General features: G+C 34.6%; 1 protein-coding gene across 4 annotated transcripts in view; it reads left to right on the top strand.

Annotated features, from left to right (window-relative positions):
* The window catches only part of RhoGEF64C (Rho guanine nucleotide exchange factor at 64C), a 121,842-nt gene that overhangs the window by 88,881 nt on the left and 15,591 nt on the right, over positions 1-17,370 (top strand). For all 4 annotated transcript variants that reach the window (XM_011064322.2, XM_011064321.2, XM_087402720.1 and 1 more), the window contains 2 exons: positions 12,970-13,375; positions 15,460-16,890. In XM_011064322.2, the coding sequence (XP_011062624.1) occupies positions 12,970-13,375; positions 15,460-16,890 (1,837 nt within the window). The remainder of the gene's footprint in view (positions 1-12,969; positions 13,376-15,459; positions 16,891-17,370) is intronic.

The raw sequence follows: 17,370 nt of genomic DNA, 5'->3' as shown, positions 1-17,370 counted from the left end.
CTCGCGAATTGAACATATGCGAAGGCAAGAGGAACGAACTTTACGATCGTTTGTATAAATCACTGTTTTCATTACACATACACGCGCTATAATTACACACTGCACGTATCATCTAAACGCATCATCCTTGTTTACAACGAGATTGTCTAAAAATAAATTTCAGAACTTTAAATAGCCATGAAAACATGTAGTTGACGATATTGCGCTGATGTAATTTATGTTCAATCTAGATTGCTACTTTAATAAAAATTTTCTTAATATATTACGTGAAGATTCACACCGAATAGCATGAGATCTAATTGGATAATCGAGATCGTAGAGAATGGCTTGAAAATTGCGCACGAGGCGATAATAAGATATATTGATGCACGCGGATAAAATGTTATTTTTATAATAACTATATAATATTTCTTCTCTTCTTCGTTAAAGAACTAACGAGAAGTATCATCGTCATAAATTTAACGTTGTAAATGGGATAAGTTTTATTTCATTTTTACGTCATACGTGATCTTTTATTATTGGAAAGATAATGAGCACACTATCTAAAATAGACAGCAATGATTATCATAGTTTGATAGTCACATGTACATATGAAAATGTGGAATTGATGACAGCAAAATGCGTTGGTTCATTAAATGATATGTTTCTTTTTTCATTCGGTAACTACTTGCTTGTTAGCCATTAATTCTGTAATTCAGGATTTGGCGATTCTGTTATGCTGCGTGACCGGTAATAGTTTATATAACTATTCGAGCATGGAACATGGATTTCTCACAGGCGCGTGACTTTCCATGTTCCTTCGACCGTTCGCCGTTCTTGCATGCTAGAGTAACTAGTTTAGTTAGTATTTGGCCCACATCGCTACGAGGAACTTTCGAGACTTATTCTCCCGCAATTTCTTGTCTTCGATCGTGACTTTATCTGCCTCAGGCAGAACAATTTCTTGATATTTAAAAGAAGATAAAAATTATTACTTTGTATATCTAGATTTTAAATCTTTTCTTTATATCTTTTTTTTTCGTGAAATTCCAATCTTTCATATTTTATGTACATTTTTGTACACATTAATTAATTTTAGTTTAGTTGAAAATTTTTTTATTTTTGACATTTATTTTAAACTTGATATCTCGTATGAAAAAAATAGTAAAAAGTAGACATTTATTATACATATTGTATGAGACTGAAATGTCTGTTGTACTTTTCAATAGCACTATGAAGCGTACAATTTTTTTTATGAATATCATAAAGTGAGATTTTATTTGACTTTTACGCGCAAATTCTTGCATTATATTACAACCAAAATCATAAGAAGAAATTTTTGCTCATAATGAGCAGCATTAGCATATTTTTTACGTGGAAAATCGTATACATTATAGTTATATATTATTATACTTCTTGCAAGATACAATCTTTATTTTTGACTTATGTTATTACAATTATAGACTGAATAATAATACGTGATTATTATTCATGAATAACCATAAACTATTCTTTCAACTTGATTCTACATTTATTTGTTCTATTTTTCTGAGAAATATAATTCTATATGAATATTTTTTTACTTACCGTTATATTAATTTTACATTAATACGATGTATAGCTCTATACACATTTTTTCAATATTATTTATCTCTCACATTAGACTTTTGATGAGTCGTTTTGATTATTCTTTTTAATTACTTGACTTCATATTCAACGTTAAATACGTTTCTTATTGTTAGTTTTTTTTTTTTAGTTGAATCATTAGCCTGTTTTTCATGATAAATTTCTGGAAACGTTTCATTTGTATTTCACCTTGTATTTCTATGCCGATGATAGTTCAAAGCGGAGTTGAAACGTTATCACGGTATATTCACCTCACTTATCAGATTTAATTAGACACATTGTGTGTTTGAATAATTTGCGTACCACTAACTGCGTTTGACTATTACAGTTCTGTCTCTATTTATCAGCTGTTTGAATATATCTAAAATCATATTTTTAAATATTTTACAATAATGTTTTTTCTACTTTTCATGTTATTAGAAAAGAAGCACAGTAAAACATGGCAGAAAAAAACCATAGATTCTTGTATTTAAAAAGTATTGTAAATTTATAATCTGCAATACATACTTAGTAAGTATATTTTTAAGTAAGAGATAAAAATCTCTAAAACTTTGAAGAGTTCAGATAAAATTTTGTAGACAGCAAACAAATTATATCACTTCCATAAATTTCCTTAATCAGCCATGCATAGTTTAATTAATTTTCTTCATTTTTTCAATAAGGGGAAAGCGATGACAGATTAATATTATTTAATTAACATTTACGGGAACAGTAATAAGCTAGTCAACTCGTTGATTTATGTATTCGCTTGACCAAACGAGCGCATTTGAACTCAGAGTTTTCACGTACAATCCGATTTCCCCGATGTTCCCTTATCTTTCCACTGGCATTATTTTACGAGTGTCAGATCGTCATCACATTCGCTAGTGTATCATCTTCAGTTTTCAACATCCCAGACCGGCGTCGTCGTGACAGGTTCTTAGTGAGGTGAAAATTTTGCCGCCATCAAGCCGCCGAGCATGTCACTTTCCTTTCCTTGACGTAATTTTCGCGCAAGAAATAGTTAGATCCCATCTCGTATATCAATCCATTCCTCTTCTCTCTATCTCGTATATCAATTCATTCCTCTCCAATCGCGACTTTTAAACGTCTAATAAACGTCTTTTAATCGTTTCTCCCGTGATTATGCAGCACGTTTTGCGTCATCTCGGAAGATTCGGTGTGCGTAACATCAATCAGAAGATGTGATCAATCGTTTATATCGACAATCGGGCTGTGTTCATCTCGACGTTGCTTAACCAGTTCGACAGGATCTTTTCTTTTCGCGTTTTCAAAGAAGAGGAGGCTTATCAACAGTTTTATATCTTTAATTGATAAGAGTTTGTAATGTATATGTTTCAGATTATCTTGGCTTTTTAATTTTTCACTTAATATTTGATTAATAAATTAAGAAATGAAAAGCATAATTATCTTCAGGCAAATAAGCAGAATATTATAATACTATTGGAAATTAAAATATTTTTGAATATATCAAATTATATTTTTCATCACTTATCTTAGTATCAAATATATTTATCACAAATCTTTATGAACATTATAATTTTTTACGATCGCTTATCCCATACGAACGTAATCTTATTGCACTACGAGTAGTTTCGAAAGTAATTTATGTGTATATCGAAATGCTCTCGAGACATGTATCTTTTGTAGGCGTCATAACGCGTTGAATTTTAACGTATGCCTGCCGGTGTGTGGTTGTGCAACGCAGAGACGCACCGGTGGAGTCACAAGAATGATGCATCCGTGGTGCATCTACCGTGACCCCGGGATGCGCATGCACACGCGGTCGGCTTAGCTACAAGATCGCGTGCGATAATGTCTCGCGTACGCAACTATCCTCAGCAATACTTATAATATAATAAATAAATATATATATGCACACACGTAAACACACACATAAGTATTTGTATAAATTGCAGAACCGTAAATTAGAAAGTTCATAATTGATTCGCATAGTGTTAAGTATTTGTATTAATTATTATGATAATATTCGGATTATCTATAATGTGGTATTATCTTACAAATAACACGTATAATTTTCAAACACATTAATTAATTAAAATAATAGATACTCTTAAAGTCTCAGATATAACAAATAAGATAATTAAATATTGTCACAATACTTGAAGAGGCTATAGTATGATTAACAGTATGTCAATTTTATAAAACACAGCTGATATTCTCTGTATAATTGACGTCAAAGAGAAATTGACTAATATTTATATAATCAATTATTATTATACACACATATACACATAGCTGATTATAATAATTTCAATACTATTGAAAATTGTTATAGTATATGCTCAGTAATATATAGAGATTCTCTTGGAAACAATTCTACCCGATTGCATAACTACATACGTCGCTGCAGCGTTCAATTCAGACGCAAAATATCGTTTAAATGGGATGCGCAACCGCCAGTCACCTGTATTGAAGAGTGATAATTTACATAATTAATAACAAATGACACGTGTATTTTTCTCGTCCTTTTAATTCTCGTTTTTTTTTATTCTTTTTTAAACGAAAGGAATAAAAGCGGTCGATAGTTGCAGACACGAGGCATCATCGTGCGCGGTCTTTTCGAAATAAAAATATATTTATCCAATAAATCGACATATTTGTGACTGTTATTTTTTCCATTAGTCAGCCATTCTCAAAATTATGGTTTACTCTGAAAAACAACTCACGCACTTAGTGCAGCAGAATTGCACGCAGCGAACATATGTTTGAGCTATTTCGATGTGACAATATATCGTCGTATTTCTTTCATATATAAATTTTCTAGATACTTAAAATTAATTTCATTTTTTATAATACATAGTTCTGTTTCTGATATTATTAACATTAATAGATGAAAATTCAGGCAATATAAGTTAATTATAATTAATTGAAGAGTAAAATCTTATTGTTTTATTTTTCATCATTTGAAACTTATTACGCCAGAATTATTAATTGTTTATATTTTCAAAGATATCTTGTTACTGTTTAAAAGAAGAAATTTCATATTATTTAAGATGAAAGAGATAGGATGATATAGTTTTAAAGCAAGCCTCAGAATTCTGAAGAGTATCCAGTTTTTCTCACACGAGTTCAATGAAGGGTTAAATCAACGAAGCCACGATATTTCCGAGGCGGAAACATCTGGTCTGTCAGAGCATAAAGCCAGGGCTCTTGCATTCATCTTTTTTTTCTCTCTCCATGCAACGGCTGCTGAATCCCGCGGTAACGGGCGGAATGAAATTGTTACCGCAGTTATGACTGGTATTATGACTATTGCGTTTTGCACAATTGGTATGAGCAAGCCGATATTAAAGTAGGGACAGCAGCTCAGAAAAGACATTCATCTCAGAAAAGATAATGTCATTTGTATGGAGGAGGAATAGATAATTTCTCAAACATTCTACGAGTCATCGACCTGCCTGCCACAGTGTATCGATATTCAAGCCGGAAAGGTACGCTTACTTAAGCGTGACAGACGCGTTTCCATCCGGAAAGGTAATTGTCGACATTGAACCGCCAGACTGCTTTTTAAGGTGACTTCTCGTGGTACGTGACGCTAAAGCATAATATTTGATTTATTAATGAGAGATATTATATTATCAAAGATAGCTTCAAGGAGAAAATTTAGTTTAATACTTTTTCATTTTTTTTAAGTTAAATGTTTTTCCTTACCGAGAATATAGAATTTGTGTAAATCTTTTGTGAGGAAAAAATTTATGCAGCATTATAGAAATATTTATAGAGAAGCACTGTAGTGTCTTTTATATTGTATCATAATATCATTAAACTGTCAGTGTACAAAATAATTGTGAAATTTTAATGTAAATTACATGATTGATGAATAATTTGTAAGTTAAGATTTATTAATTTCGTCACCATCAGAAGGCTTGAAAATGTTATTATTACCTGAGTGATGGGAGAAACGATGCTAAGAATGACCAGTAGTACCATAGCTATTAATTAGCAAGGAAGGAGTTTACTTTCCCCCGTGATCATCGTCTGTAGAGATGACCTCGGGAGATGAGCAGCTAAAATGCACGCGAGTGCTCTTTCACCTATTCCTTTTTATTCGTTTTTCTCGCTACCTTTCCTTCCTCCATCTACCTCCTTTCGCAAGAATCATCGCCGTTTTTCCGCAATACATTTTTTTATGCATTGTGTTTCTCATTCTTATTTCCAATCACCATTGGAACGCGTTGCAATATGAATTAACGTATCTTATTAAAAGCGAGATCTCGTGTTCTTTCAAGAGTACTCGATGTTTATTTCATGCTTTTCTTCATTCAGCTAAGTTAATCGCGGTCAGAATGCGCTGGCAAATATTATGAATTAGCGAAGAGAGAAAAATCGGGAAGGAATCTCGGATATCCATGTCTTTTTATTTCAAAGAAGAGAAATACATAGGTTGGATTGCTTTTCCAAGACTCTTTAACGCTTTATAATCGATTAGGTATGGAGCATTAAAGCTTGGCAGCAATTCGATCCATTTGATATCTTTGCGTTTGGTATTTCTTTTTCTTAGTATAAAATACATAGGTGATTGACCCATAATATTTTTCCGTTAGAGAAACTAATTGGAAGAGTTGAAAGATAGTGAATTTTGCGATTCGATTATTTAAAGTTCTCCATCTTTTTATTTTTATTTTTATAAGTTGATCGTATATTCGTTATCTAAAGTGCTTTACGAAATATTATCTAATAAGTGGCAAGTTTCTTCCTTGAATCTTGTATGCATACTAGTGTACATTCCAGTGAAAATACTTTATCTCATGTTCTCTCTCAAGAGTTGGTTGTAGACTAACATTGAAGAAGAGCCGATCGCAAGAGGCGCATCTGAAGATGCACTTGAACCGGTAGTCTCTAAAGGAAGTAGTCGCGAAGCTTTCATTATGTGAAAAAGTATATAAGGCTATGTTTATTCTACTAACGAGATATTGCACAAAAAAGGATAAATCGTAGCCGGAAGAATCGTAGTTTATAGAGTCATGAAAGAAATATGTCTGATAAGTTTATGATAATCACGGTATGTTCGAACAAATATTTATTTTATGTAATTAGCAAATCTTTGTGCATCTGAATGCAGAAGATTCCTACATGTTTTGAAAATACTCTTAAAGAGAAGCTTTTATATATATAAACTACATAAAAAAATATTATTTTTCGAAAAGTTGAAAGATTTAATTTATGAAAATGATACTCTTATTCCACGCAAATGACATTCTAATTAAAAAATGAATATATAAATGAAGTGTACCAGTTGCTCTGCTTATGTATAATAATAAAAAGAAAATTATATATTACTTAATAGTTGTAAAATAAAGCCAAAAATAGTATTTACAGTGCTATACTAGTTTTAACAGAAGATATAACTATTATAGAAATAAATTTTAGGACGCTCTTTAGATTGCAGTGAAATTTATTTTTGAATTTTGATATCCAAAAGACTACGCGTTATTAGTGAATAAAAATCCTGAATAAAAAATAATTATGATGAAAATAATATTTTTCATTGAAACGATTTTTATATTGTCACAAGACAAAATTTCTCGTTCGATTCGATCTAAGGTCGATTTCATCAGCCACGCCCGTTTTCGCTTTGCACCTGCAAGTTGTATGCAGACACAGTGACCCATGTCTATGTGTACCTGCGTACAAGCCACTCGCTTATATGCTAGTTTACTTTCTGTTTTTCGACTGGCCAACCAAGTGACGGCCGGCGCTCTTACGTGAGCTTGTGGGACAAGATTTTTACGAAAGTCCGGCGTGGACGAGAAAGTAAAGTGCACCTCGCCATTCGCCCTCAAGGCAGCCGGCTGCCCCATTTTCCGACCTTACGCGGTTCGTATGCATTACACGATACGTTGCTTTGTTGCTACGAGCGCGAAAAAAATAATTGAAGTTGAAAAAAAAATATATATATATATATATACAGAACAAATCATTCTTTAGCATTGCATAAGTTGAAAAAAATATTTTAAAAAATTTATTACAGAATATTCGATAAGCATTTGTTTATATATGTGCTTAACTATAATTATCTACATATAGTTCTATAATTATCTACATATAGTATCTACAATAAAATAAAATAAAAAAAATTTCATGATTAATAGCATTAATAATATATTTATGAAATAAATTATTTACTTCAAAATTTTATTACTTGGATTTACATGCTGTTTTGCTTATACAGTTTTGATCATGTTTGCTTTCATTTTACACATTTTTGAACTCATAATTGTGTTCAATTTCGACATATTTTATTGTCCACGGAAATTAATTCGATTTACAGTTTTTGCAGTCAGTATGTTTTAATGAATCAATATACAACTCTCACTTTCACTGCTCTTATTTTCACTTATTAAAGTATTTTTGAAAAAGTTTGTTTCTTTATTAACGAGATAAAAGGCGTATGCTTTTATTATTATGCTTTTTTGGTCAATGAATAGTTATAAAAAAATATTTTTTCTTTTTTTCCGCAGATATTGAATTGTTGTAATTTATTAATAATCTATTAACAAGCACATTTAATGTTAATACTATCGAGAAATATGTGTGTGAGTATATGAAGATGCTTGAATGCCAAAACCGTTATATCAGCAGGTGCGATTCCATGTGATACCGAATGCAAATGTTCACAGGTGTGCGATAGAAAATGTATCGCAACATTCTTTGTGGCGAATATTACTTTTAACATTTCCTTTCTAAAAATTTTTTAATGAATTTTCAAGAAGACAAGTTTGTATCGTATAATAAACGATCTGCTCGAGGGATATATTTCGAAAACAATAATTTTCCGCGTAATAATTTCTCGTCAGTAAGCAGAATTGCAGGATGAATTGCCTGTCTTTCCGTCTGCTTTTGCAATTGCATAAAAAAAAAGAGGACGAGTGCATATCGCATAGACTTTCCGCAGATCGTAGATTAGATTTGGCCTCCAAGCACGTGTGTTGCGAACAAATCGACGCACTCTGCTCTCTCGGTTGAGCTGTAGTTCTCATTTTGTGTGTACGTATATATAATCTATGTTCCGGCCAACTTATCCGCGAAAAATACGTGCGATCGAAGATAAGCGCGCGGGGCATAAAATTATAAAGCGCGGACTGAATGGATGATAGATTAACTGGAATGGATTAGATTGAGAAAATTTCGCGAGACTCATAACAATATCCTCCGATGTAACGTCGCGCGTCCCGTTTATCCACGGGAACTTACTTCGATTTAATCGTCGCGGACAATCTTCTCTTTTGTTAACCGCACACGGGCGTGTTAACCGTTGATCACCGCGATTTTGGAACGCAAATCCACCGGAATCTCATTTCGAACAACACGTAACGGTACGACGTCGCTTCGCGAAATTGCATCGGGCTTTTCTCCTCGCGGGAATTGCAGTTCCATGAGATATTATCCCACAATTCGCGGAGAGAGGAATTATTTTTTTCAATCAAACTTTGCAATCAGGCAATCGTCGATAATACGCAATTTTGCGCTGAAGTTGTTATCGTACCCGATCGCAATTACGTGTCAACATCATTTGAAAGTAACATATTATCTATGTTATAATTTCACTAAATAATATAAATGAGGACACCGAGAAAAAGATATTTGAAAATTTATTTGTGAGATGTAATATTTTACTAAAATAAATCCTTATTTAAATACAGCGAAATAAAATTTTATTCCTGGCAAATAAATTATTAATTTTATTTTTACAATTAATGAAATATATTTCACAGAACTGTATAGGTATTTCGCCATCATAGTCAAATTTTTAATCAATAATATTATAATGATTTTATAATAATAATTATTATGATTTTCAAGATATTGTCCTAGTTTTTAGTTTTAGCGATTATGATTTTTTGGAACATTGCATCCATCAAGAAAACGTCTTATGTAACATTTACTTGCGAATATTTCGACTTTCTTTCTCAGAGTAATATAACACATAAAGTTACGTAACAGTTATATTATTGAGTGTGAAAAATTATAACATAGATGTTATGTTACTTTTAGTTGGTGTCAACTGAACTTTTTTTTATCAAGTGCAGGTTTCCTCGAAGGACTTTGTGCAGCAGAAATACAGCACGGCAGTTCTCCTCGACAAGTCGCTGAGAACAGTTCTCCAGTTTCTCTGTCTTATCCCTCGTCCACAGTTCTCTAAGCCAGTCTGACTTTTTCGTTTGCACTTAGACACGAGCGCGGATTTCTTGTATTTCCTCAACACATTCACCTTTCTCGAGACGTTTCTCTTCTTCTATGTACTTTTTCGTATTTCGCTCTTGGTAGTTTTTCGAATAAACGGAGTAGGCCTCGTTTTGTGCCAAACATTCAATCTCAAAGGAAGTGATTTTAAACCTTCATATAGTGATTTGAGTTGATTGCTGACTTTTTCGGAACGTGCTATTTCTAGTTTTGCTTTCATCGTCATTCTCCTTGGTAGTTTTCTTATCGGTATAGGCAAGTTTTGTCTCGTCCTCTTGCAATACAGTAATACTACGTGAAGGAAATTTATATTATTGTGACGAAAATACTCGATAAAAAGAAAAATTTATTTTTTCTTTTTGCGCAAATAAAAATATATTATAGTTTTAATTTTATAAAATAATTTTTGGCTCGTAGCCCTTTTTCTTCATTGTTTTTTAAATTTTATGAGCCTTATTATTAATAGACATTTTAAAAATATATTATTTATTCAAAATAAACTAATAATATTTGAAATAAATAATAAATATTTATAAATACTTAAAATGAAAGCTTTAGATAAATGCCTAAGAAAATGAAATACCATTTAAATATGTCAAAAATAGAATATAAAAATACATTTATAATATAATTCTTAAATAAATTATAGTTGACATCTTTATAGTAATTCCCTTTTTCTTTACTGTGTAAAATTTACATCAAGGAATTTATTAATATATTTTCCTCGAAAATACATGAATAAATCACATCATCGTTTGCGATAAGCGAACAAACTTGTACGTATACTTGTACAAATATCAGCCTCTTCGCGCGCGCCATTTAATCTCTTTCTCTCTTTCTCGAGAGATTCAGCATCGTAAGTACGGGACGTGTGCGCGACGTTATCTCTCCGATTTCTCTAAAGGGGAAATGAATTTAAATTGCCGATCGCAAGCGATTCCTACATCGTTCACTTTCCCTGAAACGCGCTTGCTTTCTGTCTCTCTTCGACCGTCTTCCACTCGTTTCCTCCGTTTCTTTTTCTTTCCATGGCTTCTTCCACGTCGTGGTTCTTTGTGCTTATCCATCGAGGCTCGCATCGCGAACGTCCTTCTCGTTCTTCCTTCTTCGGAGAACGCAATGCAGCTGACGAGCAGCGATTTGCGGAAGGGACTCGCGAATTGCGAGGCTTCTGGACGTGAAGAAGCTGACGGGGAGCGAAGATCGAGCGTATCTTGGTTGTACGTGCCGTTAAAGGGAAATCGAAACGACAGATTCGTCGATCAATTCTCATCGAACGCGGATCGATTCTCGTTGCGGATCAAATCACGGATGAGAGTGATACGTCGGGTCGAAAGGCTGCGCAATTTGCATTTTGCTCCTTGTATTTTTTTTTTCTAGATTTCCGCTCCGCAGCAACGAGATTAATGCGTAACGTGAGAATCTGCTTTCGCCGATGCGATAAGCTGCGATAGGGTGAATCGCATTGAGCACCGGAAACGAAATTTATCTTTAGTGACTGTTAATTGTGAAAAATCGCGTGTTAGATATCGATTGTTTTCTAATTGATGCTGATAGATTATACACTGACACCTGCGATAAAAAATGTTTTAATAATTTTGTGTATCTTTGCCAGTGAACACTAATCCGTTTTTCAAATTTTAATTCTGGAAATCTTTCCAAATTGGAACTGCAGATTTTTACATTGTTTCTATAAAAATTTGAAAAAAAATTCTTAAATACATGTGAAAACTTCAACATCGCATTTCTATTATCATACAAGTTGGATCGTATTTTACTCGTTTTTTAATGGATTTAAATTTATCTAATAGAATTCACAATAAAAAAATCGACTGTATTTAGTATAAAGTTCAACATTGCCGATGAACTCGATATAGAATGTTATTTAACCTGAAAACATGTTTGAATATTGCTCCAAATTTAAAAGATAAAGATCCTCGTCTCTTTGTAAGAGAGATAAAGTATCTTGACGAAGATATATATTTCTGGAACTGGACGTACACGTGTTGTCAAGTTTCCAGTGATATGCATCGGAATTTTGTTTCCTCGGGCGTAAATACCGATGTCGTATGCATGCCATAGCTACGGCGTACCTTCGGTAAACAACCCGAAGAAGGGTAGAATGATGGCTGGGACAATGACAGAGGCAACAATGGCTTTTCTGTTTTGTGTTCCGGATGAATATAGCTCCGGCTATTCAGGAGAGAGAATGTCGCGTGTTCTCCGTATCCAGGAAGTTATTATAGGTACGCGGTATCGACGGACCGACCGGAGAGTCAGGCAGAATGATGCATCCATAATTACCGATAGTCACTTATTGTAGGACTGCCGCAAATTATACATACGTAACAAATACATTCGGACGTTTCTTACGATGGAACTTATTACGGGACTTCCAATTTCGTCCGGCAGTCAAGGAAACAAGCGTAATCACGTCGATGAAAAAGTATGTTAGATATTTCTTGACAACGAATATATAGTTAAAATATTTTATGCGTCTCGAACGTATAGTATTACGTTAGTTGAGCGTAGATTATATGCTTTAATTTAATAAAAAGTTACGGGAGATTAACGATTAACAAAACTACACGTATTTATCAGGGCGGAAAATTATGCTGTCATATCCTGTTGTAGCGATAGAAATTCTTACGTTTAGACTATGATATGTAAATGCAATGTACTCATAAATTCTTTAATTTATTTTATTTCTAGACTCAGAACTACAATTATGACTATAATTGCGAACGAATTATAAAGATATGAAAAGAACGATTTTGATGACAAATCTAAAACTTTAACTAGAAATAATCTTCAAATCTGTAGTATCTATCTGAAGTATTTCAATTTTTAGATACTTCAAAACAAAACCATTCTTTTTGTACCTTCTTTCCCTTTTTATTTATTATAGCAGCGGAAGTACATAACTGAGAAGAAGAAAAACGAAAAAAAGAAACGGAAGTAATCAGCTCTCGCACAATATTAGATAACTGTATTGTAATTACATTAAAATCGATGTTCCTCGGATATTAGAAACGAGAGAAAGAGAGAGTATGATATTCTTAATAAATAATATAAATATGATTAATGTTCCTTCATCGACCTGACCCTTCATTTATCATGTCCGCTCAATTGCCTTTCCTTCTTGACTGATCGCAGAGCTACGATACTCTGAGCAAGGGCAAGAAGTCGTGGAGCGTGCGGCTGGGTCTGTCGCGGCAGCATCAGAACCATGGGGATGACCCTGGCAAGGGTGGCTGGGGCACCATAAGCGGCGGCACCATACTCTCCCGCCAGATGATCTATAGCGGCGATCCATGGCTGTACGGCACTGTCAGATCGTCGCGGCTCGCCGGACATGACCCGGCGCGACCTTTCCTGACACCGCCGCCGCTGCCGGGCGCAACGCCATTGCTCGTGGTATGCTCCTGCCCGGAGTTCCTCGCCGGCACCGTAAGGAAACTCGGCAGCTGCCGCAAATGCGGCGGCCAACGGGTGGCCGGTCTGCCCTTCGGTGGAACCTGCCGACTGCCGTCATCTTCGAGATCTCGGCCGAGCCTCGCCGGTAAGTAATTGCATCTTTACTTATTCTGTCGATTACAATAATAAGTATCAGGCTGCTCCTCGCTCTGATGAAGAGGACTGCAAGGTTCACGAAACGTTGGCATTCCAAGAATGGATCTGGACACGGAGGAAACCCGCGAAACGCATAATCTTTATATAGAAAATACCCGTGGAAGCCTCAAGAATATTATATTACAATAATTATGTTATTCCGTGTTCTCGGATATTTGGATACCAGCGAACACTTTTGAGGTTTCCATAGGTACATTGAGAAAGATATTTTGTTAAAAGCAATTGGAATTCTGATTGAAATGAACGAATCAGAATTTTCTAGTTAGATCTATTATGCAATAAATTTTTATTTAAGACCAAAATTATTATTTACATATAATCAGAATTTTCTGGTTCTACTTTCAACAAGACATTCTTTGAAGAAGCTACGCGGTTTATCTCTGTGTCTTGATACATTTAACAGCCAACATTTCGTGAACCTTGCCAACATTACAGGTTACTTCATCAGGATGAGAAGCAATCTGGAAAATGGACGAATAAAAAGATTTTGATTACATTAATCAGAATGTTTATTATCTGAACTATAATACAACTAGAAAATTTTGTCCAGAATTCCAATTAATGCAACCAGAGTTGCATTTTTTTTAATGTACTAGTATTAGTTGCTTCTCGCGCTGATGAAGCAAATTGCAATATTCACGTACAATGTTAGCAATGATGTATCAAGATAGCGGATATAATCAATTGTAGTACAGTTTTTCGTTCTCTTTCCATTTAATTTATATCTTTGATTATTTCACGGAGATTACTCTTTTATTTTCGATATTTTTATGAACGGTACCTTTACAACGGTATTCTTATGATATATAGAATGGTTTTCTCGTCGTTGTATATTATGCCAAGATACGTTAGAGAAATAGATACCTACGAAGTGGAACGTCCTGCGTATCTAAAATATGAGGGTGTTGGTTCCGAGTTCGAAAAATAAGCGAGGGCGGGATGTAAGAGCCTCTACCTGTCGTGCTGCCGATGATGTTCATGCTCTAATTGTACGCGCTCTTCGTATTAGAGATTTTCTCCTTGCTCACGTTCGAGATAGCGTGCATGCGACGAAGCGCAGAAAGTTCTCGGCCGCAAGCAAGATAACTGAATTTTATTCAGCGACTATACCTACTTTAGTTTGCATTTAAATCGTTTTAGATTACATTGTTTTGTTTGCCGAGAGAGACGTTCAAGACATGTACTACAAATGATACTGGGTGAATCGTTTGAAATGTAGAGCAGCAACCTTTCGATTAAGACAATTGATACTTTACACTTGAATGGTTTTCGCAATGGCAATTGTGCCATTATGTGAAATATAAACATTATGTGATTATCCGAATTACATTTGTCATTGATAATCGATGATAGATAAGGATAGCAAATAGTTAACAAATTTAGTGTACATTATATTTCTTGTTTTTACATATCACTTATATTTCTTTTTGAAAAGATTTTTGTACTACAAATAAAGTATTATACGTTATACGTTGTTAAAATATAAATATGAAAATATTCAATTCAGTAGCTCATACTGAGAAAAAATTAATTAAATTTTATGACATACATATTTTTTTCAATAATACTACTTTAACATGTATTACGATAAATAAATGTTTATTCTATAAGAAAATGATAATTAAATCAAATTGATGGTTCTTATACCACATAAATATATGTTTACATTTAGTAAATATCCAGTTAGACTGTTTAAACAAATATTTATTAAAATTTAATACATTTTTTCAGTATATATATATATATATATATATATATATATATATATATATATATATGCATTCAGTGTGCTAAAAAAAAAATGTAAATTTAAACAGATTAAGGACACTCAAATTCCAGAAGAGCATCTTGAGAGAATAATTTTTCTGACATCCATATTAGAAATTGAAATGAGCGTTGTCAGAAATTTCATTATTCGCGTTCGATTTGGAAATCTAGGTCGGCGTAACAAGTCGAAACAGTTGCGTGGGACGATCTCCTCTCGTGAATACAACGGTTAAACCTATTTGTTAGGTGTGCTGAGGACCGCTATCGACGATCCGTATGACCAGATGCGAAGGAATCGGCTGGTGGAGCCGAGATCACGGGCGCGCAGCATCTCACCACATCGACCGTCCTCGCAGCGAGATTCCAGAAGCCAGAGTATGGTATCAAGGGCCGCTGCCAAGGAACGAAAAGGTACAACCGAGGGTACATCATTGTCCAGATCCGAGTGGTTCGACAAGCAGCCGAGCACGGTTGTGAGCTACGACGATCGCAAATCGCGACCTGGTTTCACCAGCGGCAGCGCGTCCTCGGATGATTGGATGCTGGATGAGACTCCGGAGAGTCACTCGCGAACTCATTCCACCGCGACATCTGCCAGACTGACTCACGTTTCAAAGAAACCAACGAGGGAAGCGAATCAGAGAAGGACCAGCCATGACGACTGGAAGAACGGCACAACAACATCAGTTGCTGCGGACTCGCGGAAAAGTATCCTTGAGTGCAACGTAAATCCGTATCTATTACTGAAAAAACAGAAGGACGAGGACGATTTGAGTGATGATCTGTCGGATAACGCGCTGGAACAGGACGATCTCAGAACAAGATCATCCAGTCTATTCGATTCGTCGAAAGTAAAGTCGATTGAAAGGATACCGAATAGAAGTGCTGTAGCGGCTATCGGAGGTCAACGAATCAGAGTGTTCAACGAGAGGCCCAGAGAGATATCGGACGACGATGACGACGTGCCACCGCCGGTCACTAGGATTCCGATACCGAAGGTATCTCCAAAGAGACCACCTAGGCGATTGAAGGAGGCCCGACAGACACTGAAAAGCATCTTGAAACGCGGCCGAATGATCGAGAGCAAAAGAAAGAATGTGCTCTTCAATGTTGATAACGTGATATTCGCACCTGAAAAACCGTCTGAAGCGACACGACTTTCGTGGAGCAGGATCGGCAAAATCGCCAATTGCGGTAAGGAACAGCGGGACAATAGCCCCGAACCCAAAGAAGAGAAGGAGGAAACGCCAATCATGTCACAAGAGCAACAAGAAAAACACAACTTCATCACAATTCCAAACATCAGGGATCCGAAAGTAGACAGAATCAAGTATAAAGAGCCAAAAATCGTGCCGGAAGTAAAGAAAATCACGCCGCCTGGTCCCGACAAGATTAAGATAGACAAGTTCGTTCCGTCTAGGAAATTTGATCGTTCCATTGCGTTCAAGAAGCAAGATAAGATTGGAAGCGAATCGCGATCCTCACTTGACAATTCGCTACCTGCCTCGAAGATCGACGTTTCCAGAGAGAGGATATTACCAGAGGAGAGGAGATTGTCGGACGAGAGAACCATCAGACTTGAGGACGAGACTGAGTTGGAGATCGAGATTGAGGAGCTGAAGGATCGTCTCCCAGGTATCGCTGTAGACGAGAAGGATCTAATTCTAAAGTCCGAAGGTAAGACTCTTCTGAGTTATTATAAAATTCTTAATGAGCTTTCTATAACTTCTATATAATAAGCCATTAATAATAGATCAGAAGTTAAAAGCAAGTTGCGAGTAGCGTGTCATAATATAATAAGTCAGTGACTGCGTAGAGATGGCCAAATTCATTTTTTACAATTTACAATTTTAAAACTTCAATACGTTATGACTAACTAATCGCATGAAAAGAACGATTTTGCTGAGATATCTAAATATCTAGTTTAGATATAGGTTTAAAAATAATTTTATTGGATTATATATATATATATTTCAAAATAATTGTGATGCTTTATCTATAAAGTGGCGTATCGTATATTGCATTTTTAAGAAAAACAAAGAAATGTATTATCCATTTTAAAAATAAAATTTTAAATTCACAATAAAAAATTTTTATAAAATTCATAAAATAATTGTAACAAATATAAAAATAATCTTGCGTTTTAAGAAAGAAAGA

This window comes from Acromyrmex echinatior, chromosome 2 (assembly GCF_024713525.1).
Source record: "Acromyrmex echinatior isolate Ae372 chromosome 2, ASM2471352v2, whole genome shotgun sequence".
NCBI classification, from domain to species: domain Eukaryota; kingdom Metazoa; phylum Arthropoda; class Insecta; order Hymenoptera; family Formicidae; genus Acromyrmex; species Acromyrmex echinatior.
Note: the sequence above shows the minus strand (reverse complement) of the source record. Positions and strands in the feature narration are given on the sequence as shown.